Here is a 27,981-nt window from a genome sequence, read left to right on the forward strand (position 1 = left end):
GAGTGAGCCACGCTCAGGAGCATGGCCTCCTGCTCAGACCCTCTCAGCACCTGCGTGCGCCGATGAGGGCGCACGGCTGCGCGTCTGGCGGCGCACGCCTCTCGCCTCATGCTGCTGCTCTGCGAGAAGGAGGTGCGCGTTCCACGCGCGACGCGTGCGTGCCGCCGCTGCGCCACGCCCCGCGCCTCTGCCGCCGCCTGCGCCTCCTGACCTCCCCGGGGGCCGGGGCCGGAGCTGATGACGCCGCTTCGCCCCCTGCGCCGAACCCGGCACAAAGGGCCCGATGCCGTGGAGCCCTGTCCCGGCTCTCAATTCAGCCCAAGAAAGGAGAGATGCAGGGGATGAAACCTCAGATGCAGCACGCTGATGGCAGCGTCGGCGTGTCCTCTTCTCGCCGAGATGCGCACGCGCGACGCCGCGGCAGCTGAGCTGCAAATCTGCTGCGTTGGCGTCTGCCGGGCGCCTGCATGCTGCAGGCCCATGTGACGAGAGCGAGAGAGGGTGCATGGAGAGGGTGCAGGCGGGCCGGCAGCGGCGCCGGTGGGCGTGCGGCTCTGGCGTGCATGGTGCGCGCTGCACCTGCAGAACACCGGATCTCCGCTCTCCTCGCCGCTCTTTTGCTCGCCAAGTGCGCTCGGGTCAGCATGTCGGTGCCGAGCAGGCGCACGCTCGAGGCTGCATGGTCGCCAGGCCCATGCGGCGACGATCTCCTCACCGCTGCGGCGAGGCAGCAAAAAAACCGAAAGTCGGCGGCGTCCGCGTGGCACACGAGAGAGAGCGCCACCAGCCGCCGTCGCCTCAACATCGCGAGCCGCCCTCTCGAAGCCGAGGCAGCGCCTCTCTGACCAGCTCAGCATCCTCAGCTCCGCAGCAAGCTGACCCAGAGCGAGCACAAGATTGCGGCGGTCCTCTGCACGCTGCGGACGACGTCCAAGCGCTGCAGATCCTGCAGGACGCCGCGCCAGCGCCGCCGCGCGACGCTAACGCGGCCGGCCAAGCCCTTGCAGCGCAGCCGTCATGCGCTGGGGGCTCCGTCTGCGCAAGCCGAGTGGACAAAGGGACGTCGGCAATGCGGCGGCGCGGGCTGCGTGCTGATTCTGAATGATGGTGCGTCTGCAGGCGCTGCCTTTGTGCGAGTCAAAGACCTCATGCGAGCGAGCTGCTCGCTCGAGCGGCACGACGAAGCGACGTCCTAGCCTCGCCCCCTGGCGCTGCACTGGTGCCTAGCGGCGGACTCCGGACTGGCCTCGGCACCGACACCACCCCCCGTCGGCTCGCAGTCGGAGAAAAGATGGGCGCGAGAAGCATCAAGACGGCGCCGTCACCGTGGAGGTGCAGAGCACCAGAGGCAAAGAGAGGCAGCAAGCAAGCGTCAGCTGAACGTCTGCCAAGGAGGATCTGCACCCTCTACGCACGGTCCAGCGGCCACTGCATGCAGCTCGCTGGGCGCTGCCTCGTCTCCGGCCTCGCCTTCGGCGGCAGCAAGGAGAGAAGCATGCTGGCGTGCATGTCGCCAAACGTGCGGCCCACAGCGGGACGGAGTAGGGAGATGCGTGCATCGCTGAGATGCAAACAAGCGTGGGAGGCGCTTGATCTTCTTCTGCAGGTACACGTTGTTGGCGATCGACAATGCCGGCAGCTCAGGTGCTTCTGTGGACCACAAGACATTTGCTGCGTGCGAGAGCGCGAGATGCGATGATCATTTGCTGGACTTGACACGTGGGAGAGGTGTCACGACGACAGGTCCTCGACTCGAAGCATGCCGGCGTCGACCTCGTGCTGAGCTTTCGCTGCCGGCCTGTCAGATGTGCGAGGTCCGCCAGCAGTTGCTTTGCTGCCGTGTCTGGCGGGCTGTGCTCAAAGCGAGCCACCGAGGCTCGTTGTTGCTCGCGTACCAGCTCTCATGATCCTCTGGAGAAGACGTCGTTTGCCTCCAGCTGTGTTCTGCATTCGACGAGAGCCTGGCGAGGTGATATCGCTCCTCTTAGCCATCGGCACGTCACATTCGTGGCGTCAGCTGCCGCACGATTGTACCAGCGACGCCAGGCACCAGATTGGCGGCGCGCAGGGGCTGTGAGGGGGTCGGCTTGGGCGTAAGGGCCAGGCCAGGCGTGCTGAGAGCGACTCTTCTATACGCCGGCGCGCCGTGCCTTGTGCGCACGGCGCGCAGCCCGCCCCGCGTCGCCGCTGGCAGCGCGCCGCCGCCGCCGCCACCGCGCCTGCGGGGCGCAGCTTCTCAGCGAGAAGGTGGCGGCGCTGCTCCATCCGTCTCTCCACCAACCTGTCCAGTCCAGTCACTTTGTGCAGCGTCGTCCACCTACGCCGCGCTCTTCAGTCCACCACCAGACCACTCGGAGCGCCAGCACCATCTGCTAGCCTCTCTCACACACGCCCACGTCCACCCGCCGACCTCCACCAGCACACCCACTCGCCCAGCATGGCCGAAGTCGTCAAGGCCGACCCGCCCGTGCCCGTGCCCGCAGAGGCCGCCGCCGCTGGCTCGGCTGGCAGCAACCCGCCGGCCACGACGGCGCCGGCGAAGACGCCGCAGCCGCCCAAGACCAAGAACCTCGTCTCGCCCGAGGATGCGCCCAAGGTGCGTGGCGCATGAGACAGCGCAGCGCCGCTCTCGGCTCACCTTGTCTACACACTTGGCCACGTCTGCAGCAAGTGTTCGCTGGTGCGTCTCATTGCTGTTGCCCGAGCCGCTTCTCCGCTGACCAAGGCTCTGCCACCAGGCAACCTCGCATTCGCCACGACCGAGGCTGAGCTCAAGGAGATCTTCGCGGCTGCTGGCACAGTGTGAGTACCAGAGTCTACGTGCTGCCATCGCTGCGAGAGGCCCACGCCGCTTGTGTCACTGAAGCTTACGCTGCGCCACCTCCACAGCACGCAGGCGCAGATCATCATGCGCGGCACGCGCTCGCTCGGCTACGGCTTCGTGACGTACTCGAGCGAGGCCGAGGCGCACAAGGCTGTCGAGCTGCTCAACAAGAAGGAGATTGCCGGCCGCGAGATCAACGTCGAAGGCGCCAAGCCGCAGGCGGCTGCGCCCGCCGAGAAGCCCGCCACGGCGGCGGCTGGCGAGGCCGAGAAGGACGGCGCAGCGGCTCGTGGCGCCAGCACGCGTGGCCGTGGCCGCGGACGTGGACGTGGCGGACGCGGAGGTGTGAGTGCTTGTTGCATGCTTACCTTCTCTTCAGCAAGCTCATACGTTCGGATCTTTCCAGGCCACTGCTGCACGCCGCCCGCGCGCCGATGAGGGCGAGGAAGGCCTTGATGAGGCCACTGACGCCGCTGCCGCACCCGCTGCTGCGGCCGAGAACGGCGAGGCCGCTGCCGCCAAGCCTAAGAAGAACCGCAAGTCCAAGGCCGCCAAGGCTGCCGCCAATGGCGACGCTGCGCCGGCCGCCGACGGTGCCGCCGCTGCGCCCGCCGCTGCGAAGCCGCCGAAGCCGCAGCGCGCCAAGGGCGAGGCGCCCGTCGGTGCGCCGAGCAAGACGCTGCTCTTCGTCGCCAATCTGCCGTTTGAGTTCACCGACGAGCAGTTCAAGGCCGTCTTCGAGGGCGGCCCGGAGGTCGTGAGCGCCAAGGTCGTCAAGCGCCCGTACTCCAACAAGACCAAGGGCTTCGGCTTTGTCGACTTCAAGGACGAGGAGGGCCAGCAGAGCGCGCTGAGCAACTTCAACGGCAAGAACGTCGAGGGCCGCGACATTGTGCTCAAGGGTGCGTGTGGCGCGCCCGCCAGACCATCAACGCGCAAATGGCTGACCTTAGCCACCCACCTGCAGTCGCGATCCAGAGCCAGAAGCCGCCGACTGCGGCTGCGGCCGAGCAGCCCGAGGCGGGCAGCGGCGCGGTGCCGAAGCCTGAGGCTGATGCGCCCGCCGTCACGGCCATCTAACGGCTGCATGCTTTCGACGCACGCGAGGGGGGCATGGCAGCCGCTGTGAGGCCGTGCTACTTCGCAGTGGGCCACGCTCCCCTCTCGGAACGTTGGCGATCTCCTTCACGAAACCTCAAGGCTTCTCAACGACTTCCTTCACTCCCTCGCGCCGTCGCACGCAGCTCTCTTCCCACACAGCAACGATCCCACCACGTTCGCCCATTTTATCTCCCCTCTCTCTTCATGCATCACGCACACCACACTCGACCCACACACACACATGGCTCGCTTTTGTCACGAATTGACCCTATTCACGGGGCTCGCGGTGCGGCGTGCCCACCTGGGGCGGAAGGCGCGAGCTGGAAGAGGGTGAAGGCATGGCAGGGACAAGGAGGGAGAGATGACAGGTGCGTGAAAGTCGACGAGAAAGGGGTGCGTGCGGGAAAGGGAGTGTGCTGCGCCTTGGGAAGCGAATGCTTGTAGAGGATCAGTCGAGCTGGTCTAGGCCGCTGCCCACCTGCATGGGCAAGTCGGGCGGACGGTCAGCGACGAGCGCCGGCACCGGAGGCGAGTCGATGGCGGGCGGCGTCGATGTCTCCGAGGCAGCCCAAGGACGAGCTCCACGGCCGCGTTGCGTGGCCGTCGAGCAGAGCATGAGACGCAAACGATCGGCGGCCGGCTCGGTCTCGGGCAGGCGCACGCCGATCTGATTGGTAAGTGTCAGCAGCCGTGGCCGTGTGAGGCCTGAAGAGGCAGGGCTCACCTGGCGCGAAAGCAGGTTCTTGGCCACTTTGGGACGCGGCCTAACGATGCGTGGTGTGAGGGCTCGCTGGCAAGGCGATGCACAGCCACACTCACAGGTACTTGTGCTCGCCGCCCGAGTGCAGACGCAGCGGCGCTACCTCGTTGAGCACCGTGGGGTTGATGAGCTGGCCGTCTGAGTTGCGAGCGTCGTTGCGCACGAGGTTCTCCGGGTCGGGCCTGTTGCTGTGAATCTTCTCGCGCAGCTTGCCCGAGCGCCAGCGGCTGCCGAAGAGCTGCAGCGGGCCGCCGCCCTCCTCGTGCACGCTGCCCGTGCGGCGCACCAGCGTGCGGTCGAGCGAGGCGTTGAGCTGCTCGGCGACGTAGCGAGCGCGCTGCTCCACGGCATGCTGGTCGGCCTGTCGGGAGGCGCTGACGACCTGGCCAGCACCATGAGCGGCTTGGGCCGTCGAGCGGCGCTGAAGAGGCTCATCGTCCGAGTCTGAAGTCGAGTCGCCCTCGATCGTCTCGCTGCTGGACGTCTGCGACTCGTCGGGCGTGACATGGCCCGCACTGCCTCCGTCCTCACCCGCGGCCTCGAGCGGCACTTCTCCGCCGGTGAGCAGCTTGGAGCCGCGCTTGCGGCCGCGAGTGGACTCGGGACTGCCGCCAGGGGTCGTGTGCGCGATCGTCGAGGTGCTGATGCCGCGAGGCAGCCGGAAGTCGGCCTCCGACGAGCTGTCGTCGTCGCGCTCGTCCTGCGACGACTGACTCTGCTCCGACTCCGTGTCGTGCTCGAACGCCTCGTGCAGGCTATGTTCGGCAAGGTCGACGTCGAGGCCAGTAAACTCGGCATCGCCGTGACGCGTCGTCAGGTCGAAGCAGAATGCGCCGACGAAGGTCTGCGAAGGAAGCTCTGCTGTGCGAAGGCCTTGCTGGTACAGGGCGCTGAAGAGGCCACGCGAGGCTGCTTGAAGACGCGCAGCCTCAGCATAGATCTGCCCCTCCTCAATGGCCTCATCATAGGCAGTGTGCTGCTGCTCTGCGCGGCTGCCGTCGCCCGAGGCCAGCTCCTCGATGATCGCTCCTGTGCGCTCGAAGTGCACCGCGAGAGCACGCTGCTCAGGCGGCTGTCCGTCATCGCTGTCGAGATCGGCCTCGTCGCCCGAGTCAGCTTCTGAAGGCGTGCCGAGCGCCTCTGCAGCATCCGGGCTTGGCGGCGAGTCAAGCGCCTCCTCAGCCGAGAGACGCGAGATAGGGCGCGACATCGCCGGCGATGGCGAGACTTGCTCCTCTGCTACAGAGCCCGCTTCGGAGCCGACAGAGAGCATCGGCGACGGCGGCAGCGGAAGCATGGCTGGCAGCATGGACGGCGAGTCCGGGAACGGCGTGACTGGACAGCCCAGACCATCGCTTGGGCTCGACGGAGGAAGAGGCATCTCGGAGGCTTCGGGCGCTGCGTCTGCGATACTCGCATTGTCGGACACGTTGCCACAGTCGGCATCGATCGCGGCCTCGCCATCACGCTGCACGCCATTCGGGATGGTGGCGTGTGCGGCAGCAGCTTCGCTCAGCTGCTCTGCAGCATTGTCGGGGTCGGAAACGAGCTCTCCCTGCGGCACCTGACGATGGAGTCAGTGAGCGCCGACTGACAGGCAGACAGCCCGCTCACATGCTTGACAGACGCAGCGGCAGCGCACGAGTCGAGGAAAGCCAGTTCCATCTCCGCGTCGTCGTCATCTTCACCACGAGCGCTGTCGCTCAGCACCTTGCGAAACGAACGGGCGGCACGCAGAGGATTGCCGCGGATACGTTCATGAGGCGCAAAGGTCTCCTCGTACGCGAGGTCCAGTGCCGCAGCATGCGACAGCTCGGATGACAGCGCATCGAGCTCGGGCACGTCGGCGGTGTCGACGTCGAGCACGTGCACACTCCAGTTGGCAGGCGTCGAGGGAGCCGTGAGGGCACCCTTGAGGCCGCCCTTGGGACTGCGAATCGAGACTTCCGACAGCGGATCCGAGCCCGGAGCCTCTTGCTTTGCAGCCGTGGATCCTGGCTGCTCAAAGTCGCCAGGAGGAGGTGTGTTGACGGCGGAACGCTCGAGGATCTTGAGGACGTCGAGCTTGGTGGGAGTGGATGCGCGGCTCGAGTTCAGAGGCGAGCCAGGCGGAGCAGACTCGCACTGCGGCTCGCTTGCATTGCGGCCGTCTTGCTGCTCGCTCGCGGCGAGCGTCGGCGAGGCAGCCGACTTCTGTGCGCCCTTCTGCGGGGACGCCTTCTTGCGAGATGCGCGCGAGACGATCTTGTCGTTTGCCTTTGCCGTCTTGTTGGCCTGCGTCTGGGCCTGGAGAGGGCTAACTTGCGTCAGCTTCGTCCTGTGCAGCACAGAAGCGGCGAAGGCCCATGGGAAAGGCAGGCATGGCCACGCACCTTCTTGCCCTCTCGCTCCTTCTTCTTCTGCCGCGCACGCTTGGCGGCTCGGCGTGCGCGCTCGTGCTCCTCGGGCGTGAGCGCCACCTCCGACACAGTCTCGCCAGCGCCGCTCGCCTTGCTGCTGGCGGCATCCTCGTCTCCCGATGCCGGCGCGCCTTGAACTTCAGGGCGCACGCTGGGAGTGCTCGAGCGCGTCTCGACGACCTCGACAGCGTCCGGGCTGCGCTCCGCCTCGTCCGGCTCAGAGTCCGAAGCTTGCGCGACGGGCGGGTCGTTCGACAAGAGCCCGGACAGCGCGGCGAGCTCAGCCATGCGCGCCATCTGGACGGCGTGCAGCGACGACTCCTGCTGGCGGGCGTGCGCGTGCTGCATGGCGCGCAGCAGGCTCTGATGCTCGTCGAGGCCAGGCTCGTGAATGTTTACTGCGTGCTGCGACTGCACAGCATTGCCGCCGTCCGGGCCACTCGACGCACCCTTGGTCCAGACAACCGGTGCTTCGCCGTCGCCGTGCTGGACGCGGGCCGCCTCACGGCTGAAGCGCGTCTGGTGCTGCCACAGCTCGCGCTCATGCTCAATCATCGACTCGATGTGCGCCGCGACGGGCTCGATCTCCCCCGGCGCGAAGCCTTGGTCACGCAGCACCGCGGCAAGAGTCGCGAGGCTCATAGGCTCACGGCGTTGCGCCTCGGCCTCGGCGCTGTCCGTCGCCGGCTCCTTGCCCTTGTTGCGCTTCTCGGCGCGGCCCCGCACCGACTCGGCAGAGCGCTGCTGCGCCTCGGCTGCCTTTGCGTCCTTCTGCTGCGTCTTCTCGAGCTCGCGGCGCGCCTTGCGGTTGTGGCCGCCGCGGTTGCGCCTGTTAGGACTGGCGCCGGCCGTCTGCTGCGGCTCGTCGAGCGACACGATGCGAGCGTGCATGCCGCTGCCGTCACCGGGTGCCTCTCGTGCGCGGAAGATCATGCCCGGCCGCAGACTGTGCATCGGGTGGATCGGGCGCTCGTTGCCCGCTGTCGCGCTGTGCTCGGCCGACTCAGCGCGCACGAAGGAGGCCTCATCGTGCGCCTCGTCGCTGCCGAGCTCGCTGAAGCGGCGCACGCCGCTGGCGAAGGTGTCGGGCGCCTCGCCCTCGGCGGCGCGGTGCTGGTTCATCATGTGGCTGAGGAAGGAGAAGTGTTGCGGGTGCGGGTGGCCGGCGGTGAAGCGCTCGCCGCGGGCAGCGCGGTCGCCGAAGCGAGGGTCGTCCATGCCAGGCGGGCAAAGGAGAGCAGCCCAAAGCGGGCCAGAGGGAGGATGTGGACGGGAGCTGAGCCGTACACGGGCTCCTTCGAGGCGCTTCCGCCAGCGCAGCAGAGTGAGTGGGTGGAGGGGAGCGGGAGGAGGTGGCGCACGGCACTCTGTCTCGCCTAGATGAGGGCCCGACGCGAGCACGCCGGCCGTCACACCTCGCGCCTGCGCTGTCAGCTGCCCCTCCAGCAGCGAGCAGCGTCGCACAGCGTTTTCGTCAGCACGAGCTTGTCGTGCCAGCGCAGCTCTTCGGAAGAGCTTGCCGCTTCCTGTACTCTCGCCATCAGCGCGGCAGGCGACAGCGAGCAGGCTGCGGCAAAGGCGGCAGGGTGCAGCTCAGCGCTCATCTCTGCCAGCACTCGCGGCAGATCTCTCAGCAGCAGCATGCAGGGGGACGAGAGTGCCGCGGACTACCTGCTCGGGACGCAGAGGCTCTTCGCTTGCCGCATTGGTGCCGAACGTGCGCCGCGGGCGGCGCAGCCCCTGAGCAGATATGCGTTGTGATCGAACCTTGCGCCGCCGCTCCTCCATCACACATCACGCGGGCAGCTGCTGCGCTGACGCTTGCATGCTCGCTGGCAGCTGCGACTCGATGGAGCTTGACCTTCTGCATTGGGCGTCGCTGCGGTCGCGTCGAGTGTTGTGCTGATGGGCGAACGGCTGCGTTGCAAGGCTACGGCGCCGCGTCGCCAGGGGCAGGACGCGCGAGGCGCGGCGCGCACGTGACGCAGGCGAAAGTAACACGCCGCGCCGCGCCGCGCCGCGCCGCGACCTTCTCGCTCCTAGCGCGCGGCCTGCTCTCTGCCTCTCTTCCACCTCCACCTCTCCTCGCTCCATGCTTGCAACGCGCAGCTCGCTCGGCAGCAGCAGCAGCAGCAGTGCGCTGGCGCGTGCGCCGGCCGTCAAGCTGCCGCCGGCCGCGGGTGCCGGCGCGCTGGGCCTGCGCAGCAGCTCCTCCATGGCGCCGCCCGCCAGCGCTGCCGGTGCGGTCAGCCTGCGCAGCAGCAGCACGACGCCTCTCGCTGGCGGCGCACAGAAGGCCAGTGCGGCACTGCTGCCTGCCGATGATGCAGACCTGAAGGCAAAGCCGTTTAAGAGCTATGAGGGCTTCGTCAAGGTGAGCATGTCTGCGATGCAGATGATGAGTGAAGCATGTCGGGGACAACGCTGCCTCGAGAAAGAGCACTATCTGCTCGCCTGGGCAGCGCTTCGCCCATATCGCCCTCTTGAGGCCACTCGGCTGACACCCTTGTCCCCAGCGCGTGCTGCAGTCACGGCTGCAGCGCATCTACGTGCTCGACCTGCTGGCCACACACCTCGTGCTCTGCGCGCTGCTGCTCACCTCGCCCGCCTCGCTGCTGGCGCCAGTGCGCCCGACGCTTGCACTGCTCTCGCTCGCCGTCTTCCTCTTCGCTGTGCTGCCGCTCATTGTGCTGCGCAAGTGGGCCGTCAGCCGGCCGACCGCACCGCCGGCGCCGCTCAAGGTGCTCGGCTTTTCGCCAGCGCCGGGCAGCCTCACGGCCCACTGCGCTGCTGTGCTGCGAGCACGCGTATCCTGGCACCGCATCCTGGCACACACGGCGTCGGGCGTGCTGCTCGCCGCAGCACACGTCGCCGCGCTCTGGCTCTACACGCCAGGTGCGTCATCGCCGTGGGCGCCCTACACGCACGTCGCCGTCGGTGCAGGAGCGGCCAGCACCGCGGTGCTTCGGCCAAACGAGCGCGTCTTCCTCGTGCTCGCCATCAACGCCGCTCTCGGCGCCGCGTACTCCGCCGCACGTCTGCTACACGCTGCTCGTGCAGGCCCTCCCTTCGAGCCGGCCTCGCTGCACTACACGCTCGCCGCACGCCTCGGCATCGCCTTGCGCACGCGGCTACCCGGTGCCGTGGCCTTCGGCGCAGCGCTGCCGTCCGCACTGCTCGCCGTCTACGTGCCGCTGCGTCGGCCGCTCTTCCGCACGCTGCTGCGCATCATCGGTCCGCACTCGTCGCTGCGACCGGTGCTCATCCCCTCGTTCCGCACGCCCTTCGTCAGCGGCGTGCCGGCACTCGCGCTGCACCTCTCCTCCCTCGGCGCCGCCTCGGCCGTCTGCTGGGAGCTGGCGGCGTGCCTCTGGGACACGTACGCCAGTCAGCCGGTGCTGGTGTCGCACTTCGCGCGCGAGCCTACGCGCTGCCTCATCGCCGGGCTGGCAGCTGGCCAGCCGGACAGCGTCAAGGCCGATCCGACACAGGCATACTACGCGCACTTCGCCTTTGCCGAGCTGGCCAGCCTCTGCAGCACGAGCGACGAGCGTCGGGCTGCCATCTGGCGAGACGTCGGCGACGTCGGTCCGCTGGCGTCTGTGTCGCAGAAGCCGAGCGCATGGGTCGGCATCGCAACTGAGTGCATTCGCGCACTGAAGGAAGAGACCGAGGTGCTGGCGCGGAGAGGTGCACCGCCTGCGGCGCCCGCACAGCCGGCGAAGCCAGCAGAAGCCCAGAAAGGCGGCCTGCCGAAGGCGACGCACAACGTCCTTGTGGCCGACCCGAGCAAGAAGGTCGTCAAGCCTGCACCCACCAGCGTGTGGGACCGCTTGCTGGCGTCGAGCGCACCGGCAGCGCCGCCCGCACCGCAGCCGTCGGCAAGCAGCACCGCGACGGACAGCACGTCGGGCCTCAGCCAGCTGATGCACCGCATCGCGCCCAAGCCAGTGGAGCAGGAGCCGACCGCCGCGCCCGCATCGAGCACTGCGCCGCCCAAGCCGGCCGCGCCGCCGGCCTGCACCTCCTCGGATGCTGTGCGGCAGGTACTCGTCGCATGCGGCTCTGCCGCTCAGCGTCTCAAGAGCCTCTTGCCGCCGCCAATACGCCAGACGCTCGACGCAGTCATCCCTTCCGGATCGCTGTCGCCGTCCGACACGCTGGTCCTCGGCACCTTGGCACCGGCCAAGCCCGCATTGAGTCTCTGGGCGGCACAGGCGGTCACGGGCCTACTCTCTGCCAGTGTCGCCGAGGACGAGTACGGCACGGTGGCGCTTGCGCGTGGGACTGCCGGCGCCGAGGAGGTGCTGCTGGCGTGTGCCAAGCTACTGCTGGAGCTGAACCAGTGGCATCGCAGCGCCGAGTCTGCGGCGTCGGCGCGCGACGAGGCGGAGAAGAAGGCGCGGGCAGCTGCGGCGCAGTCGGCGTCGGACGGCGGCAAGCTGCCGCAGGCACCGCTGGCCGCTGTGGGAGCGCACAAGGCAGCGCTGGCAGAGGCATGGAAGCGGGAAGCCCTGCCGCTGGCCAACACGCTGCGCACTGGCATCCTGCAGGTGCGCGCTGCGTTTGAGCCGCATGACCTCGGCCTCAGCGCTGCCACGAGAGGCACGCTTGAGCAGGCACTGGTGGGCTAGCCGTGCAATGAGAAGTATCAAAGCATCTGTCGTGTGTGTGCATCTGATGTGCGTCTGAATGGTGTCGAGAAGAGACGAGTGTTTGCTGCGTCTCCACGAGGAGCACCGCGCGCGAGGCCGTGCGTGGCACATGCGCGGCCGGCGTCTTGCGCGGTGCCGGCCCGGCGCGGAGGAGGGGCAGCATCCCCGCACTCGCGCCGCGCGCAGCGCTGCTCCTGCCTTGCGACCACCACGTCACCTCGTCACTCCCTTACCGCCCATGCAGCTCAAGGACACTGTCTTCTACGTCACCGGCGGTGCTTCAGGCCTGGGCGCCGCCACGGTGCGGGCGCTGCACGCCCGCGGCGCACTTGTCGGGCTGTGGGATCTCGACGTCGCCGGCGGCGAGGCGCTCGCCAAGGAGCTCGACGGCTCGGCGGCAGAGGGCAGCAGGCGCATCGTCGTTTCTGAAGTCGACGTGTGCGAGGAGGACGACGTGGTGAATGCCATTGCGGCGTGCGATAAGCAGTGGCCCAAGAGCACTGTCGGCGGATGTGTCAACTGTGGAGGCGTGGGCATGGCGGGCAAGGTGAGTGCATGAGGGAAGCAGCGGCATGGTGTCTCGTCGACAACATTGGCTGTGGGCGGCTGGCGGCACATCTGGTTCGGGGCGAGCGACCGCAGCTCTACAGCCATGCGTCGGCTCTGCCTCTTTCTGTCAGCCCTGCTCACCCTGCGCCTCTCCGCAGACGATCAATGCAGACGGCGAGCCTTTCGTGAGTGACTCTCCGCGGTCAGGTAGGGCCGTTTTCTAACAGAGTCGCCGAGAAGAACCTGGACACCTTCAAGAAGGTCGTCGAGATCAACCTCGTTGGCACCTTCAACGTCTCGCGCCTGACTGCGGCACGCATCGTGCGGGATCTGCCAAAGCCGATCAAGAAGCCAGATGCCAAGACGCCGGACCGCGGCATCATGTCAGTCTGATGCTGAGAGCAGCACCGACGGTGAACTGACGGTCACTTGCGCAGCGTGAACACGGCGAGTGCAGCCGCGTTCGAGGGACAGACAGGCCAGGTCTCCTACTCTGCGTCCAAGGGCGGCGTGGTGGGCATGGGCCTGCCGATGGCCAGGTGCGTTCACCAACCTCCTTGCTCGGCGGCTTGGCTCATCATCGTTGATGCGGCACAGAGATCTCGCCTGGTTCGGCATCCGGACAATGACGCTGGCGCCGGCGCTCTTCCGCACGCCGATGATGGAGCGCCTGCCGGAGCGGGCGCGCGAGGTGATCCTCCGTGCTGCCGAGTTCCCGGTGAGCAGACAAGGCGCTATGTGGCTGCCGAGCAGAGACTGACTTGACCCTCGCGCTGCAAGGTGCGCTTCGGCGAGCCGGAAGAGTTCGGGCACGCCGTCATTGCGTGCATCGAGAACCCGATGCTGGTGAGTGCTGCGCTTCGGCGGCGGATCCCTCAGCTCACGCCGCTTCTAGAATGGCTCCTTCATCCGGCTGGACGGCGCCACCCGGCTAGGCAAGCTCTGATCCGGCCAGCTACACGACTCCGCGGCAAGCATATATTCGATGGTGACTGTGTGGAGACGACGAGACCGGCGCGACGTGGCGAATGCGAGAGCTAGAGAGGGAAGAGGTGGCAGCTACCAGAGCGAGGCGATGTTCTGCTGCACGCCGACCAGCACGCCGCTGACCGGCACCTCAAGCGAGCAGCCGGCCTGGTCGATGACGGTGCTCCGGCTGTACGTCACGTTCGCCTTGTTGCCATCGGCGATGACAGCCAGGCGGCTGCCGAGGAGGTTGTTGTCGTACTGCTGCCAGCCCATCTGCGTCAGGCCGTTCTGCGGATCGCGTGCAAAGGCAGCCCAGGCGCCCTGCATCCAGCGCGAGACGTCGTTCTGTGCTTGAGGGATCGTGACGGCGTGCGAGGGATCGCCGAGATAGTGCGCAGGAAACGTGCCGAAGAGCATCGGGCACTCGGCGAAGTGGTAGCTGCCGAGCGCGGGGTAGCCTTGCGTGAAGTCCTCCCATGCGCTGCAGAGAGGGGGGCGACGTCAGAGAGGGCGCAGCGGCGAAAATACAGGGCACTCACCCCTTGTAGAGGTAGCGCCACGTCGGCACACCGGCGCGAGCACGGTCGGCGGCACCGGCCAGCGCCGGGCACGTCCACAGCAGCGGCGTGAAGGCCAGGTTGCTCAGCACGACGACGGCCGTATTAGAGGGGCTATCGGCGAACAGCGTCGCCTCGTCTGCGAGAGAGGAAGCATGAGTGCTAGCTCTGCAAGGGCCTGCCTCAGCACTCACCAGAGTTGGAGCCGATGAGCGTCGGCACCTTCGCAAAGAGGCCGAGGTTGCTGCGCGTCGCGTAGTTGGCGAACCACGTCTGGCCGTCAGGCGTCGGGCCGAACTGGATCTTGTTGTCTCGGGCATTCGCAGCGACGACGGCGTCGACAAGAGTGAGCATGGGCACCTGCTGCATGCACTTGAACTGCTTCTGATCGTTCGCCTTGCCGCAGCCAACGGCATCGGCGACGGTGTTCCACTCCGAGAAGGGACGGCCGAAGTTGCCGATCGACTTGGTGCCCGTGGCGATCTCCAGTCCGGCAACGGCGCCGGACGAGATGATGAGGCCGGCGGCACGCGAGGGCTTGTTGTAGTGCGAGAAGCTGTATGCGTCAATCATCGTCGAGCCAGACGAGCCGCCGAAGAGCGTGATGCGGTCGGCGTCGCCGCCGAACTGCGCTGCGTTCTTCTGGGTCCACTCGAGCACGAGGTCCAGATCGCGCAGCTGCAAGGCAGGTCAGTCTCAAGCCGTGAAGCAGTAGGCACGCGGCCGCTCACGCCGAAATTCCAGCCCTTCTCGCTGTTCTGCTTGGTGACATAGTCGGAGAGCGGGTTGGCGAAGATGGAGTGCCGGTACGCGAACGTGATGACGATGACGTCCTCGTTCTGCGCGAGGTTAGCGCCGTTGTACAGGGGAATGGTCGCTGGCAAGCGAGTCAGCGGAAGTTCAGAGTGGCAGCCGGGGCGCATGCTCACCCGTGCCGGTGTTGTGCGAGCCGCCGTAGACCCAGAGCAGGATGGCCTTGCTGCCGCCGGTGCCCTTGCGAGCCGACTCGGGCACCCAGATGCTGCACGACACGTCAGCGGCGGAGAGGGCAGCTTGGTGTCTGTCCCACTCACTTGACGCGCAGGCAGTCCTCCGACCAGCGGCTGGGCGGGTCGATCTGCTGCCCTGTAAAGGCGAGCTTGGCGTAGCTGGACGCGCTCTGCACCGAGGGGCACGAGAAGGCCGCCTGGGAGGCGTCGATGACTCCCTCGCGGCGCGCAGCCAGCACCGAGGGCGTGAAGCGTGCCGCACCGCCCGTGTCCTCGCCGTAAGGGATGCCGAGCCAGCGGTACACGCGCGAGTCGGCCAGATACACGCCCTGCGCGCGCCCGCTCGTCGTGTCGACCGTTGTCAACGGCTCGGCGGCACGCGTGTCCAGCGGGCGCGTGCTCGGGATGGACAGGCTCGAGGCGCCTGTCGCCAGCAGTGAAGCTGCGGCGAGCACGAAGAGGCTGAGACGCATGGCGAGAAAGAGAGGGAAAAGAGAGTGGTGGGTGATGCGGCGAGGCGCACGACTAGGAAAGTAGGCCTGCCTCGAGGAGCGCGGGGAAGGAAGCGAGCCGCAGCAGCGAAGCGAAGGCCACGTCAAGGGGGGGGAGCAAAAAGGGACGGAGTGGGTGGTGAGAAGGGAAGCGCTGCTCGGCGAGACGAGGGCGTGCAAGCATGCCTATAAGGGAGCCGCCGACGGCCTGTTCTCTTAGGAGGCGGCGACTTCACTCTTCTGCCGCACCCGTCCCGCCGTCGCCTATCAACTCACTCATGAGGCCTGCCTATTCGGCACGCAGCACCAATGCATGCTGCATCGAGCCTCGCTGCGGGTGTGCGTGGCTAGAATGACGAGCCGTGCCGCCTCGCTTTGGCTTGCGTTAGCGTCAGGGCCGGGCGAGGTGCTTCTCGTGCCGCTCGCTGTCCCGGCGCCAGGGGTGCTGCGCTGCGCTGCTTGGTGCGCGTCCGTGCCGCGAGAGGCGCGCATGCGGCGCCGACGGCACCTCGCCTCTGTGCGCCTTGAAGCATGCATCGGGATCGTCGAGGGTGCGCTTGCGGCGATTTTGCTTCCATCCCGCGGAAGCTTGCTTTGCAGGAGAGATGCGACATGCCCCTCTCGCGTCCGCTCCCGACGGGCCAGGCCTTGCGCTGCCTTTGCCTCGTATGGACGAGACGGCGAGCGAGGTGGAGCATCAGACGATGCGGCACGGGAGCGTGGACAGCAAGACGAGGCGCTCGACGGTCGGATGTGCACCTCAGAGGGATGAGCTGCACGTCCCGCGGCCGCCATCACGCATCACGAGCCGCCGCCGTCGAGGGCAACTGACCGACGGCGCCTTGAACACCCATGCGGCGCGCTCTATGTCGCGATTGAGCGCAGCGGAGCATGTCAGGCGCCATGCCATGTGCCACAGGCTTCGTCGGCGAGGTGTTGCCGGGCGTCGCCGCACAGCTGATGGGTGCTCAGGTGCAGGCTGCGCCTAGCGCCGACGCACGCGCCTCGCCTCCGCGCGCCCGGCACGGCACGACACAGCAGATCGTCGGCGCGCTGCTTCGACCTGCTTGCCGCACCGCCATCCTCGCAAACGTCTTCGATGATGAGCAGAAGACTTCGCGGCGGGACACTGGCGCTGGCTCTCAGGCTTCTATGCCGCCAAACCAGGCCACGGCCTCGCACGAGTGGGGCAGGGCCGTGGCCCCGTCAATCTTGCAAGGAGCACGCGCATGCTTTGTGGGCTTGCTCAAGCGCCCCTGCTTCGACATGACCGTCCGCGATCAACCTGTTGTATGCATCCAGCTACTCACGTAAAAATTTGACCCTTCTGATGATACTGACGGCATCTTCATCTCATCATGTTGCTCGACGGCCTGCGAGGGAATGAGGACGCAGCGAGAAGGAGCCTCCGGTCGCGGGACTCGGGCAGCGCAGCGGGCGTGGGAACGAGCCGCGCGGCCTCCACGAGGAGAAGCTGTGCGCAGCAACCTTGCCTGCCCTCCTCCCTGGCTCCCCTCCTATGACTCGATCCGAGTCGCCTCAGCCACCTGATCCGCAGACGAAGCGCCTCTGTCACTCCTCGCAGCACGTACAAGACGGCCCGCACTTGCGCCATCGCACCTCTCCCCTCGCCCATCATGAACATCTCCGCCCCGCTGCCGCCAAACGGCCAGTTCATCGCGTCTGTGCGCTCGTCGTGTGCGGCCACACGCCAGCGCGCTGACATCGCCGTCTCCACGGACGCAGTCGATGTCTTCCTGCGCGGGCTAGAGCAGACCAAGTTCGAGCGCCTGAGCGCAGCGCACGGCGTGAGCTTCCCGCTCAAGTTCGACAGCGTCGCTGATGAGGCAGTGAGTAGACCCATGAGGCACCCCGCCTGTCTGCACAGCTCACATCGCACCCGCAGAACTTCCTCGCCGTCCTCTCGATGCTCAACTTCCTTTCCGCCTACCGCATCCCGCTGCACAAGGCCACCGGCTCGGGCGCGTACCAGAACGTGCTTCGCCTGCTGATGGGCCTGTATATCTCCGGGCCCAACGCGCTCTCTGCACGCGGCCTCGCGGCGCTGCAGCCGGACGGCGTGGCCTCACTGCTCGGCGTCAACATGCACTTCGAGGCGCCGAGTGGCATTCCGGGCGTCGTGATGGGCACGCCGCGCAGTGGCGACATGTTCGAGGTCTGCACGCTCGTGTGCAAGGCGTGCAATGAGGCCGGCACGCGCCTTGAGCGCATGGGCCTGCGCGACCTCGGCGAGCTGGTGCTGCGCACGATCAAGGAGAACAAGAGCAAGCCGGATGAGGAGAAGTGCGAGGCGATCGTTGCTCAGGTGAGTTTGAGCATGTGGCAGGGCAGGGTAGGAAGAGCGGGCGTACAAGAGGCTCGACGGCGTGGTGCAGTGCGGCAGCTTGATGCAGGCGACGCAGGAAGGACGGCTGGATCTCTGTCGCGCCGGCGCTGACGGGCCTTCGCCCACAGCTCGTGGCCAACATCCCCGCCTTTGCCGATGCCTACCTCGTCGACGGTACACAGCCCGTCTACCTGTACAAGAAGGCCTTCTTCCTGCTCGAAGCCTTTGCACGGCGACTCTCCTCTGCCGGTGCACCCTCGACTGCCTCGCTGCCGATGTTCGTCGACAACGTTCTGCCAACAGTGCTGGTGCACGCGCGCGTGCTGGATCTCTCCAACGCTAGCCCTGCGCTGCGCAAGTGGGGCGCTGACCCGGATGCCAAGGGAGAGGAGAAGAACCAGCCGGGCCCGCAATTGCGCAAGGAGGACGCCTATGCCGTGCGTGCGGCGGCACTCGATGCCGGAACGCAGATGGTCAAGCGGGCAAAGGAACTGGCGACGGAGGAAGGACGCGAGTGGATGGCCAAGATGACGGAGGCTGACCTCGGTGAGTAGCGCCGCTCGCACACGCCTGCTCTCGTCCACTGACACCTCGACCCCGACAGATGGCTACTTGTGGTCCGTGGCCAAGGATGACCCGAAGCTGCGGCTCGTGCCTCGCATGGCGGAGCGCGACACAGTCATGTACTGAGTCAAATGGAACACTCAGACTGCGAGACGACCAGCCTTTGGGCCACTGGCCGCACGGACATCGAGATACCGGGATGAAGGCCGCAGGGCTCACTCACGCGAGTGACACTCGCAGCCCTCTTTCATGGCGGGGGAGATCATCGTCTCATCGCTGCGAAGGGAGTCATGAAGCGCGAGGCTCTGGACCCATCAGTTGTGTCCCCTTGCTAGCGCGCGCCAGAGCCTCCCGAGGCGCCGGCGTGCGACCATCTCATGCGCAGGATATTGCTGCCCGAAGCCGCCAAGTCAGCGAGCACTGCTGTGAGCTGTGTCTGACGTCAATCTCAGCCTGCAGGACCCCGAGCCAGCAGCGTCTCGTGGGCAAGGGGCTTGGCGTCGGCAACGACCCTCGACCGAGCTGTCCGCATGACGGCGCTCCCGCCGTCTCGGGCCCACTCCGCGCCCTCGCGGCGAGGATGTCGCCGCACCAGCAGCTCCCGATGTCGCTTTGGAAGGTTCTGCCTGTCCGCTGTGGAGCTCTTGGGCCCTTGGCGGCGCTCGAGGTGCCGATTTCGCCGTGCTGCGTGGCTGTGGAAGCGGTGCCTGCGGGTGCAGCGTGCAGCGAGCTGCTGCTTGGCGCTGCGCGCTCCGCACGCGCAGCGCCGCGCCAAAACACGGCGCGCAGCGACACCGCCCGCACGACGGACCATGTGCCCTGCGCGTGGCTGCCCTCGCGCTCGCAGCAGCGCCTGCGCAGCCGGCTCCGCAGCATCGGTGTGCCGCTTGCTGCCTCGGCGAAGCGCAAGGGTCGCAGCATCAGCCGCAGCACCTCGGAGACCCACAGCGGTGGCTGACGGAGCCGGGGCGCGCGATGGGCGGTGCCGGCCGCCTGGCGCCGACCATCACATGCCTGTCCGCTCGGCCGCGTGCGCCTCCTGTCCAACGGCCGGCGCCGCCGCAGCGCCAGCCGCAGGGAGCAGCCGGCGGCCGCAGCCGCAGCCGCTCAAGTCGACACGCTGTGCCGCACCGAGCTCGCCCTCGCTGTGCCGTGCGCCGCTGCCGCCGGCGTTGCGAGGGGGCGTGACAGGCGACGGCAGCCATGCGCCGCGGCAAGGGCAAGCGTGACAGCGCGCTCAGAGCCCCTGGCTGGCGGCGTGGGCCGGCGGCGCGGGCTGGCGGCAGCGGGCTGGCGGGCGTGGCAGCGCAGCGAGGACGCACCGCACGCGCCACGGCGAGCGGCCAGCGCCGCGCAGCAGCATGAAGCACACGACAGCTCTGCTCGATAGGGCTCCCTCGCCGCGCTGCACGCGCATGCGCGATGCTGCAGCATGGCGCAGATGCAGGTGCGGGGAGCGTGCGCAGGCGCAGGCAGCCCCAGCGGCGAGAGGAGGCGGCAGAGCGGCGGCGTGATGCACGCCCGGCGGGCCCGCAGGCCGGCGCGTGCGGCGAGAGCGTTCTGTCGAAGGGCAGCTGCATGCGCCGCTGCCCGACGATCCCTCCTGCGGCAGCACGCCGCACCGCAGCACAGGCCGCAGGCCGCAGCACGCAGGCACCGGCCGCTGTGGCGCACATGTGGTGCTGCGGGTGCGGCAGAAGCGCTGCTGCCTTGCGCTGCTTTTGCCGCGGTGAGCTTGTCCTTCAGGAGCTGGGCCTCTGCGAGAGGCACACACGCGGCACACAGCCGCAGGCAGCCGGCCTCGCGCGCGTTGCCCTGCACCCGCCGTCCGCTGCTCCTGTCGCTGCTTCCATCCACCACTCTCCCCTCCCTCAAGCAGGGCCGTTCCTGACTCTTCCCTTCCACCGACGACGACCGCGGCCTCGCCTATCCCACACTCTCTTGCACCTCACGCTCACTACCCGTCTCTCGCTCTCTCACTCACGCACCTCGTCTCGCTCGTCCGGCGCCGGCAGTCCCACCTCTGCTCGCCCACCGCGAGGCCTACCTCTACCCACTCTACCACCATGTTCAGCGGCGCATACCGCGCCTTCGTCGTCGCCGCCTTCGGGCTCGCGGCGGCGCAGCAGGCGCTCGCCCAAAAGGCCGGCACGATGGAGATCGTCGGCAACTCGGGCGTCTCGGCGCAGATGATGTTCCTGCAGAGCAACGGACAGGTCATGATCCTCGACAAGGTCGAGAACAACCCCGTCAGCGTCAACGGCCACCCGGCGTGGGCCGTGGCGTACAACTACAACTCGAACCAGTTCGCGACGCTCGACGTCACGTCGAACCCCTTCTGCGCCGGCGGCATGACGCTCGGCGACGGCCGCTGGCTCGTCGTCGGCGGCAACAAGGCCGTCGGCCCCGGCGGCGTCACGGCCAAGGCGAAGACGGCGCCGTACATGAACACGAGCGGCGGCAAGGCGCTGCGCCTCATGTCGCCGTGCAGCGGCAGCGACTGCCAGTGGCGCGAGAAGAAGTCGAACCAGATGGACAAGGAGCGCTGGTACGCGACGATGGAGCCGATGCGCGACGGCCACGTCATGATCCTCGGCGGCATGCGCGACGGCGGCTTTGTGCCGTCGCAGTCGAGCAACGAGCCCTCGTACGAGTTCTACCCCAAGGTCGGCGGCTCGACGTACATGGACCTGCTGAAGCGCACCGTGCCGCTCTCGCTCTACCCCATCACGTACCTCATGAGCGACAACCGCGTCTTTGTGCAGGGCAACAAGCAGGCCATCCTCTGGAACACCGACTCGCTGCAGGAGGACCGCCTGCCCAACGCGCCCGTGCCCGTCAACTACCCCGCCTCGGGCGGCACGGCGATGCTGCCGCTGCGCCCGCAGGACAACTACAGCGAGACGATCATCGAGTGCGGCGGCATGTCGCTCGGCTCCGCGGCCAACTGGGGCAACGAGGGCGGACCCAAGGTCATGGTCACGCAGAAGGCCGCCAGCCAGCAGTGCAACACGATCCAGCCGCTCGGCGACCGCACGTGGCGCGCCACCGACGGCCTCGCCGAGGGCCGCAGCATGGGCCAGTTCATCAACCTGCCCAACGGCGAGCTGCTCTTCATCAACGGCGCCAAGACGGGTGTCGCTGGCTACACGTGAGTGCCGCACGAGTGCTGCTCGGCGCGCGTCTGAACCCAGCTCTGCAGCACGGACCCCAACTCGCCGGGCAAGCCGACGGGCCGCAGCTTCGGCGACAACCCGTCGTACCAGCCGACGGTCTACAACCCGGACGCGCCGGCCGGCCAGCGCTGGCGCAACGTCGGCCGCGGCAACGTGGCTCGCCTGTACCACTCGTCGGCCACGCTGCTGCCCGACTCGTCGGTCCTCATCGCCGGCAGCAACCCCAACCCCGACTTTACCAAGAAGAAGTGGAAGACGGAGTACTCGGTCGAGCGCTGGTACCCCGAGGTGAGCAGCACTCATTGGATGCCAGTGCTGCGGCGTACTGACCCTCTGCGCAGTACTACGACGCACCGCGCCCGTCGGCCAACGGCCTGCCGGACGCCTTCGGCTACGGCGGCCAGGGCTTCACGCTCAACATGAACTCGGCCGACGATGCGTCCAAGACCAAGGTCGTGCTCGTGCGCACCGGCTTCTCGACGCACGGCATGAACATGGGCCAGCGCATGATCGAGCTCAAGACGGCCTCGTCGGGCAGCACCGTCAACGTCGCGCAGCTGCCGCCGAACCCGGCACTCTTCGCTCCCGGCCCGGCGCTTGGTGAGCACTGCCTGACTGCCGTCCCCGCGCACATGCTGACCCCAGCACAGCCTTCGTCGTCGTCAACGGCGTGCCGTCGCAGGGTCAGTTCGTCATGGTCGGTAACGGCCGCATCGGCGCCCAGGACGTGCAGGCCGAGTCGCGGCTGCGCAGCAGCAACCAGCGCTTCGCCACGGCGCAGGCGCCGCCGGACAACTCGGAGGCTGTGCGCAAGGCTCAGGCCCTGCACGGCGAGCCCGTGCGCGGCCAGAGCATCGTCGGCAGCGCCACGCCGGCCAAGAGCATCCAGAGCCTCGTCGACGACACGCTCGCTGCCTTCAGCAACGGCTCCGCCGGCCACCCGCACCTCTCGGGCCGCGGCCTCGAGCGCCACCGCCGCCGCTCGCCACACCACGCCGGGTCCCAGCTGATCTGATTCGGCACGTGGGCCTTTCGCCGCTTCTCTTCTTACCGACCGACCGACACACACGCCTTGACCCGTCTCGCTCTCGCTCACTCTTACGCCCGTACGCATCGCCTGTCCGGCCGCTTCTCGACCCAGTCACACCCCCTGTATACCGCGCTCGCAGCCTCGGCTCGCGCGGGCATCTCTTAATCTGACGCTCCTTGCCTCTGTCACACATGGGACCGATCGCTCCATCACACGCGGCTGATATGCTAGGTGATGATGTATTGGTGGTATGTGCGAGGGTGGGAGGGGACTCTACAGCAGCACTGCTGCACCGGCGACGGCGGCCATGGCCATGCCGGCGGCGGAGAGGAGCGCGCGCGGCTCGGCGCCGCTCGTGTACGCCGCCTTTGCCTTGACGGCGGCCGAGGGCGTGGCGAAGATGGAGGCAAAGGCCGACTTGGCCGCCGTGCCCTGGGCGCTGGCATTGGAGGCCTTGGTGGCGCCGGGAATGTCGCCCTTGCTGTCGGTGACGAGGCGGCCGTTGCCCCACGGCACGGCCTCGCCGGTCGGCTGCGTGGCGAACTCGGGCGGCGTCGTCTCGCCACGCGGCGAGGCGATGGTGAAGCGCGTCGTCCACTGCGACGCCATGGGGTCGTAGCCATTGCTGAACTGCAGGAAGTAGATCTGGCTGTACGGCTGCACGTCGGGACACTCGAACGTGTACTTGGTCGCCCACGCGTTGGTGCCGTCGATGCCGCTGGCGACGGTGGCGAGCGTCGTCATGTTGGCGTTCTGCCCCGTCATGAGGCTGATCGTCATGTTGTTCCACGGCACCTTGCCGTCGAGCGGCGCCGGACTCCACGACGTGGTGCAGTTGCCGCCGGCGGGGAAGACGTCCAGCGACGAGGGGCCGAGCGGCGCCACGCCGCCGGCCGTCGTGTTGGCCTTGGCGCCGGTGACGAGGCCGCGCGAGTCGAGCGGCATGGGCGCCGCGAGCACGCCGGCGACACCGAGGAACGCGAGGGGCAGCGAGAAGAACATGCTGGCGGATGCAGGTGCGAGAGTACTGAGAGAAGAGGACCGGCCTCGAGTTGAGAGAGTGAAGAAAGTTGGCTGAAGTGAGAGAGGGCCGAGAGCAAAGCGCCGGAGCAGAGAGTTGGGCCAGGAGTAAGAAGAAGCGATCAGAAGGAGTAAGAGAGACGGTCCGGCGATCAACGCGCGTGCCTAGGAGACGATGAGAAGATGAAAGAGTGGGGGAGGGATGCGAGGAGGCTGCGACGGAGGGGCCAGCATATGTAGGCCGAGGGCGGCCCACAGCCAGAAGCCTCCGAGGCCGCTGCGCGAGGGCGAGGCCGCTGCATGAGAGCTCGGCGCAGGCGTAGGCAGCGCAAGCCGTGCTGCGCTGCGTCGTCTGCTCGCCCTCGCTCGGCTCTCTCGATGCTCTCGCCCTTGCCGCACTCAGTCCAGTTGCAGCGTCGGCCCCTCGGCGCCTGCCTGTTGCGGTGTTGAGCCATGCTCTCGCCTGCCTCGGCGTGGCGCAGCGCTGCAGGTGCGCCGTTGAGGCAGCGCGTGGGACGCGCCGTTGCGGATGCGCCGCGCGTTGTGCCGCGTGTGGACCTCTCGCCTCGCTGCCGCCTGCTTCCGCACCCCGTGCACCGCGGCGCCGGCCTCGCACTCCCGTCATGCAGTCCGTCCATCAAGCTCAGCCAAGCATCGCCGCCGCATCAGCATGCAGCACGCATCACACAGAGGAGCAGAGGGAGGAGAGGATAATGACGATGCAGCCGAGACGATCTAGCAGAGACAGCTGGACGGGGCAGGGCGGCGGGTGAGGAGGGTGGAGGGGGAAAGCGAGACGAGGCCAAAGCCGAAGCAGTCGGCGCAGGCACGCCTAGTGCGCTGCGCAGGCACAAGGCACGGCCATCAGGCGGGGCAGGCCATGCCGAGATGCCGCCAGGCCGAGAGCACCTCAAGACGCACGTGCGATGAGCCGAGCACGGTGCGTCCATGAGAGACGCTTAGGCGCGGTTGGAGCGGCGCTGGATGCGGCCGAGGGCGCGGCGCTGCTGGCCGTCGGTGCTGGCCGGGAAGGCGGCGACGGCCTCGTCGATGTCGCCGTTGATCTGGTCGGCAGCGGCCTGCAGCGACGGCTGGTACTTGGGGTCGGCGACGGCGACGACGGCCTCGAAGAAGGACTCGTACGTCTGGGCGATCGGGGGGAGAGCCTGCGACACGGTGTCCGTCAGGCCGGCCTGGCTGTGGACAGGGAGAGGGTCAGCGGCAAGCGGTGCAGAGCGAGCAGGGGAGACGCACGTGATGGCGTCCTTGTTCTCGATCAGGGCCTCGACGATGGAGTCAATGGTGGCGGCCGAGGTCTGGAGGCTGCGAGGTCGACACTCTGGGTCAGCAGGCGCACGCGGTGGCAAGCAGACGGCGAAACCCACGTGTTGACAATCTTGCGCACGTCCGAGCCCTGCACCTTGACGCCGGGCTGCGACACGACGTAGATGGCCGTCTGCAGCGTCGACACGAGGTTCGAGGCGGCGTTCTGCGCGGCGTCGGACGACTCCTGGTCAGTCGTGCCGGCGGCGAACTCCTGGAACGAGGCGCCCATGATGTTGATGCTGCAGAAGCGGGTCAGCGCTGCGGCATGGCGCGGGTCGCCCTCTGCCCACTCACTCGGTGTCGATCTGGCCGACGGCGGCGAGCACGGACTGCGTGGCAGCGTTGGCGGCGAGCGCCGAGCCGGCGCAGGCGACGAGGCCAAGGGCCATGGAGGCGATGGAGGCGAAACGCATGTTGAAAGAGTGTGGGGTTGGGTGGGAGTTGAGCTTGGAAGAGGTGGGAAGATGTGGGAGGACGGAGGAGGATGAGGAGAGGCGAGGATAGCGGGCGAGACGAGTCCTTCTTATACACGACGACGACGGCTCCAGTCTCTCCGGCACGCGCTATGGCGAACGCCATGGCGGCCGAGCACATCTCTTTGCACACCTTCGAGGCCGTCAATCGAATGCTTGGCCAGCACGCACGCCGTCGGTGACCCACACGCTCCGCTGCACAGCCAGACCGGCGACGAAGCGGCCCCTGGCGCGAGGAGGGCTGCCTGGCTGCACTGTTCCTCAAGGAACGACTAACGCCAGCCACTGTGCCCCTGGCGATCTCCAGCTGAGCTCCTGCCTCCTCTTCGGTCTGGATCGACGATGCAGACAGGAGGCCATTACGCCCTCGCGGCTAGCGAGCTTTCAGTGCGGAAGCTCCTGATCGATCGCGTCGTGAGAGGGGAACCGCACGCCGGCAGAGCACCCAAATCAGGGTGTAGCACTAGACACAGCCTGGAAGTCACCTTGTCCAAAGAATGCCGTGCCGTGGAGGCTCGGCACCGGCGTCCGGGGGCTGGGGCAGCTTGACTCGCAGCCGTGGCCAGACACAGCCGGCAGGCAGCGCAGTGCCTCCAGCACTGCCTCCAGCACTGCCTCCAGCGCAGGCCTCGTTTCCCTCCTCTTGCAAGGCACCTCCAGGAACGCGCATGAGCCTGACAACTGCGTGAACTCTCGGGACGACGTCGGATCAGCGTCGGGGCTGAAGCTTGCCCCTTGATAGAAGAGAGGGGGCTTGCCGTGGCTGTGCCGAGCCGCTCCCTCTCCCGCCATCTCGACGTGCCGCCTCGCGAGCTGGACCGTGCCGTGTCTTCCTTCTGCAAGCCCCCTCGTAGCGTCGCGAACGTGCTCCCCATCCGGCTTCGCCCGTTGAGGAGGCTATTCAGGGTGCGATGCACTTGGCGCACAGAAGGTCTAGGCAGAAGCCTCTTCCTCCTGTTGCGGCGTTCTGGCTCAGGAGGCGCGCTATACTTATCCGTCTCCTGTCGCCGCTCAAAGCAGTGACGTCTCCAGGCACAAGGCGGAAGGCTCGATCTTGGGCCGAGGAAGAGCATCTCGTAGCGCCTCGCCGGCGGCCAGCTGCATTCGATTCTGAGCGTACCTGATGGCTGGGTCGAGGGGCGAGGAGCGGTGCCGGCGCACGCGAGGCGAGGCTCGCAGCGCGGCAGGCGCACCGCCGGCGGAACTCGGGCCGCCGGCGCAGGCTGCTGCTATCTTTGGCGCGCAGCCTCGAGCCGCTCTTCTCCTCAAGCCTCTCTCTCCTCAAAACATCAAACAACAGCCTAAAGCGGAAAGTTCGAGGAACAGGATCAAGCTCGGGTCTCGCTCGCAAGCACGCGGGCGTAGCACAGCTCTTGTCCGCGAGTTCCAAGGGGCTGCTGGGCGAGGCGCACGACGTGCCTGCTCTGGGCCATACGCTCAAGGTGTTTCGTGCGCTTGCTCGGTCGAGGCGATGGCGGCAGCAAGTTCGTCGTATGCCGTGCCCGGCGCAAGCTCCTCGGTAGCAGAGTCTTCCGCGCAGGCCAAGCTGCAGGCCGAGCAGCTCGCCGTACTCGAGCGGCTCCCGCGAGCGCCGCCGCCGCTGCGCACCGAGACGTACACGGGCAGCGGCCTCGCTGTGCTGCGGGCACACGATGGCTCCTCAAACGTGCACGGCGGTGATGCCAGCGGCCCGAGTGCCAACGTGACAGCACGCGATGCGACGTTTACGCATCTCTTCGCCTCGTTCCCGCTCAAGCTGCTGCATCCGCGTGCCTCGTCGCAGGCGGCATCAAGGCGGACGCAGCTTGCTGCTCGGGCCCGAGAGGGTGATGGGAAGCCTCTAGCGGCCGTAGCAGTGCTCTACGTCGTCAGCTATGGCGGCGGACTCGTCAGCGGCGACACAGTCTCGCTCGACATCGACGTGGGCCACGGCTGTGTGCTGCTCCTCCTCACGCAGGGCAGCACCAAGGTCTTCAAGATGCGCCAGACCCGGATAGCCAAAGGGCTTGGCTCCGTGCCTGCCGCTTCTCCAGCCTCGAGCACACGGCAGACATTCAGGATGCTCGTGCGCCCGAATGCCAGCCTCGTGCTGTTGCCGGATCCCGTGACGTGCTTCGCACAGGCGCGCTACGTGCAGACGCAGCGCTTCGATCTGCGTAGCGCCACTACGTCTTCGCTCGTGCTGCTCGACTGGTTCACACCTGGCCGCATCCACCTGGCCAAGGCATCTGCGACGGGTACCAATGCCTCGCACGAGGAGCGGCCCGAGGTGTGGGCCTTCGAGAGCTACCGCAGCCGCAACGAGGTGCGCGTGGCCGGCCACCTGCTGGCGCGCGATGTGCTGCACCTGGCACAAGAGGACGACGGCCTGCCCAACGACCTCACCGAGCTCATTGGCGGCACGCCCTTGGCACGTCGCTGTGCGCCGTACACATGCTACGCCACGCTCGTGCTAGTGGGGCCCGAGTGCCGCTCAGCCATGGAGGCCTGCCGTGCCGCCTTCGCAGAGGTGCAGCAGCGCGTCGTGCCCTCGAGTGGCCGACCGGCGCCGCTGCTCTGGAGCTTCACTCCTCTGACGCTGCCGAATGCGCCGGCTGGCAGCGCCGCCATCGTGCGTGTGGCTGCGACCGAGACGCAAGGCGTGCGCGACTGGCTGCGAGATCACCTCACAGAGCTGAAGGGCCTGGTGGGCGAAGACCTGTATCGACAGGCGCTCGGATGAGGCACAATTGTCACGCATCACATCGACTG

General features: G+C 67.6%; 12 protein-coding genes across 12 annotated transcripts; 7 read left to right on the top strand and 5 right to left on the bottom strand.

Moving 5' to 3' along the window:
• Nucleotides 1–267: 267 nt before the first annotated feature.
• FA09DRAFT_184572 (hypothetical protein) lies at nucleotides 268–1,198 on the top strand. The gene has a single exon (XM_025739352.1). The coding sequence runs from the start codon at nucleotides 506–508 to the stop codon at nucleotides 1,103–1,105; it is 600 nt and encodes a 199-aa protein (XP_025600664.1). The 5' UTR covers nucleotides 268–505; the 3' UTR covers nucleotides 1,106–1,198.
• A 1,098-nt stretch (nucleotides 1,199–2,296) lies between these two features.
• FA09DRAFT_358467 (RNA-binding domain-containing protein) lies at nucleotides 2,297–4,205 on the top strand. Its single transcript, XM_025744963.1, has 6 exons — nucleotides 2,297–2,596; nucleotides 2,668–2,680; nucleotides 2,739–2,802; nucleotides 2,890–3,169; nucleotides 3,231–3,726; nucleotides 3,792–4,205. The coding sequence occupies exons 1-6, from the start codon at nucleotides 2,438–2,440 to the stop codon at nucleotides 3,902–3,904; spliced, it is 1,125 nt and encodes a 374-aa protein (XP_025600665.1). The 5' UTR covers nucleotides 2,297–2,437; the 3' UTR covers nucleotides 3,905–4,205.
• Nucleotides 4,206–4,239: 34 nt separating this feature from the next.
• On the bottom strand, nucleotides 4,240–8,302 carry FA09DRAFT_358468 (hypothetical protein; the record flags this gene model as incomplete). The annotated part of the gene is made up of 5 exons (XM_025744964.1): nucleotides 4,240–4,592; nucleotides 4,650–4,689; nucleotides 4,745–6,249; nucleotides 6,300–6,971; nucleotides 7,058–8,302. 5 exons carry the CDS (start codon nucleotides 8,300–8,302, stop codon nucleotides 4,374–4,376), a joined length of 3,681 nt encoding a protein of 1,226 aa, XP_025600666.1. The 3' UTR covers nucleotides 4,240–4,373.
• Nucleotides 8,303–9,143: 841 nt separating this feature from the next.
• Nucleotides 9,144–11,742, top strand: FA09DRAFT_358469 (hypothetical protein). The gene is made up of 2 exons (XM_025744965.1): nucleotides 9,144–9,458; nucleotides 9,601–11,742. Exons 1-2 carry the CDS (start codon nucleotides 9,177–9,179, stop codon nucleotides 11,716–11,718), a joined length of 2,400 nt encoding a protein of 799 aa, XP_025600667.1. The 5' UTR covers nucleotides 9,144–9,176; the 3' UTR covers nucleotides 11,719–11,742.
• Nucleotides 11,743–11,944: 202 nt separating this feature from the next.
• On the top strand, nucleotides 11,945–13,335 carry FA09DRAFT_327827 (NAD(P)-binding protein). The gene is made up of 7 exons (XM_025741546.1): nucleotides 11,945–12,286; nucleotides 12,447–12,473; nucleotides 12,529–12,671; nucleotides 12,726–12,827; nucleotides 12,886–13,006; nucleotides 13,069–13,134; nucleotides 13,184–13,335. The coding sequence occupies exons 1-7, from the start codon at nucleotides 11,978–11,980 to the stop codon at nucleotides 13,232–13,234; spliced, it is 819 nt and encodes a 272-aa protein (XP_025600668.1). The 5' UTR covers nucleotides 11,945–11,977; the 3' UTR covers nucleotides 13,235–13,335.
• Nucleotides 13,062–15,712, bottom strand: FA09DRAFT_184668 (alpha/beta-hydrolase). The gene is made up of 6 exons (XM_025739353.1): nucleotides 14,888–15,712; nucleotides 14,744–14,835; nucleotides 14,546–14,691; nucleotides 14,009–14,492; nucleotides 13,797–13,953; nucleotides 13,062–13,738 (listed from the first exon to the last, which is right to left on the bottom strand). The coding sequence occupies exons 1-6, from the start codon at nucleotides 15,274–15,276 to the stop codon at nucleotides 13,348–13,350; spliced, it is 1,659 nt and encodes a 552-aa protein (XP_025600669.1). The 5' UTR covers nucleotides 15,277–15,712; the 3' UTR covers nucleotides 13,062–13,347.
• Nucleotides 15,713–16,879: 1,167 nt separating this feature from the next.
• On the top strand, nucleotides 16,880–18,594 carry FA09DRAFT_327828 (hypothetical protein). The gene is made up of 5 exons (XM_025741547.1): nucleotides 16,880–16,975; nucleotides 17,041–17,144; nucleotides 17,201–17,620; nucleotides 17,770–18,187; nucleotides 18,246–18,594. Exons 3-5 carry the CDS (start codon nucleotides 17,222–17,224, stop codon nucleotides 18,329–18,331), a joined length of 903 nt encoding a protein of 300 aa, XP_025600670.1. The 5' UTR covers nucleotides 16,880–16,975; nucleotides 17,041–17,144; nucleotides 17,201–17,221; the 3' UTR covers nucleotides 18,332–18,594.
• A 1,220-nt stretch (nucleotides 18,595–19,814) lies between these two features.
• Nucleotides 19,815–22,532, top strand: FA09DRAFT_358472 (Glyoxaloxidase 2). The gene is made up of 4 exons (XM_025744966.1): nucleotides 19,815–21,356; nucleotides 21,408–21,669; nucleotides 21,723–21,981; nucleotides 22,032–22,532. The coding sequence occupies exons 1-4, from the start codon at nucleotides 20,272–20,274 to the stop codon at nucleotides 22,394–22,396; spliced, it is 1,971 nt and encodes a 656-aa protein (XP_025600671.1). The 5' UTR covers nucleotides 19,815–20,271; the 3' UTR covers nucleotides 22,397–22,532.
• Nucleotides 22,533–22,636: 104 nt separating this feature from the next.
• Nucleotides 22,637–23,861, bottom strand: FA09DRAFT_327830 (hypothetical protein). Its single transcript, XM_025741548.1, has one exon. It carries the CDS (start codon nucleotides 23,411–23,413, stop codon nucleotides 22,685–22,687), a length of 729 nt encoding a protein of 242 aa, XP_025600672.1. The 5' UTR covers nucleotides 23,414–23,861; the 3' UTR covers nucleotides 22,637–22,684.
• Nucleotides 23,862–24,390: 529 nt separating this feature from the next.
• On the bottom strand, nucleotides 24,391–25,146 carry FA09DRAFT_336532 (hypothetical protein; the record flags this gene model as incomplete). The annotated part of the gene is made up of 4 exons (XM_025743897.1): nucleotides 24,391–24,628; nucleotides 24,686–24,754; nucleotides 24,817–24,996; nucleotides 25,052–25,146. The coding sequence occupies 4 exons, from the start codon at nucleotides 25,144–25,146 to the stop codon at nucleotides 24,391–24,393; spliced, it is 582 nt and encodes a 193-aa protein (XP_025600673.1).
• A 401-nt stretch (nucleotides 25,147–25,547) lies between these two features.
• On the bottom strand, nucleotides 25,548–26,360 carry FA09DRAFT_184740 (hypothetical protein). The gene has a single exon (XM_025739355.1). The coding sequence runs from the start codon at nucleotides 26,301–26,303 to the stop codon at nucleotides 25,590–25,592; it is 714 nt and encodes a 237-aa protein (XP_025600674.1). The 5' UTR covers nucleotides 26,304–26,360; the 3' UTR covers nucleotides 25,548–25,589.
• Nucleotides 26,361–26,481: 121 nt separating this feature from the next.
• FA09DRAFT_184742 (UreD-domain-containing protein) lies at nucleotides 26,482–27,981 on the top strand. The gene has a single exon (XM_025739356.1). The coding sequence runs from the start codon at nucleotides 26,702–26,704 to the stop codon at nucleotides 27,950–27,952; it is 1,251 nt and encodes a 416-aa protein (XP_025600675.1). The 5' UTR covers nucleotides 26,482–26,701; the 3' UTR covers nucleotides 27,953–27,981.

The sequence above is a fragment of the Tilletiopsis washingtonensis genome (genome assembly GCF_003144115.1).
Source record: "Tilletiopsis washingtonensis strain MCA 4186 unplaced genomic scaffold FA09scaffold_3, whole genome shotgun sequence".
In the NCBI taxonomy this organism is placed as follows: Eukaryota; Fungi; Basidiomycota; class Exobasidiomycetes; order Entylomatales; genus Tilletiopsis; species Tilletiopsis washingtonensis.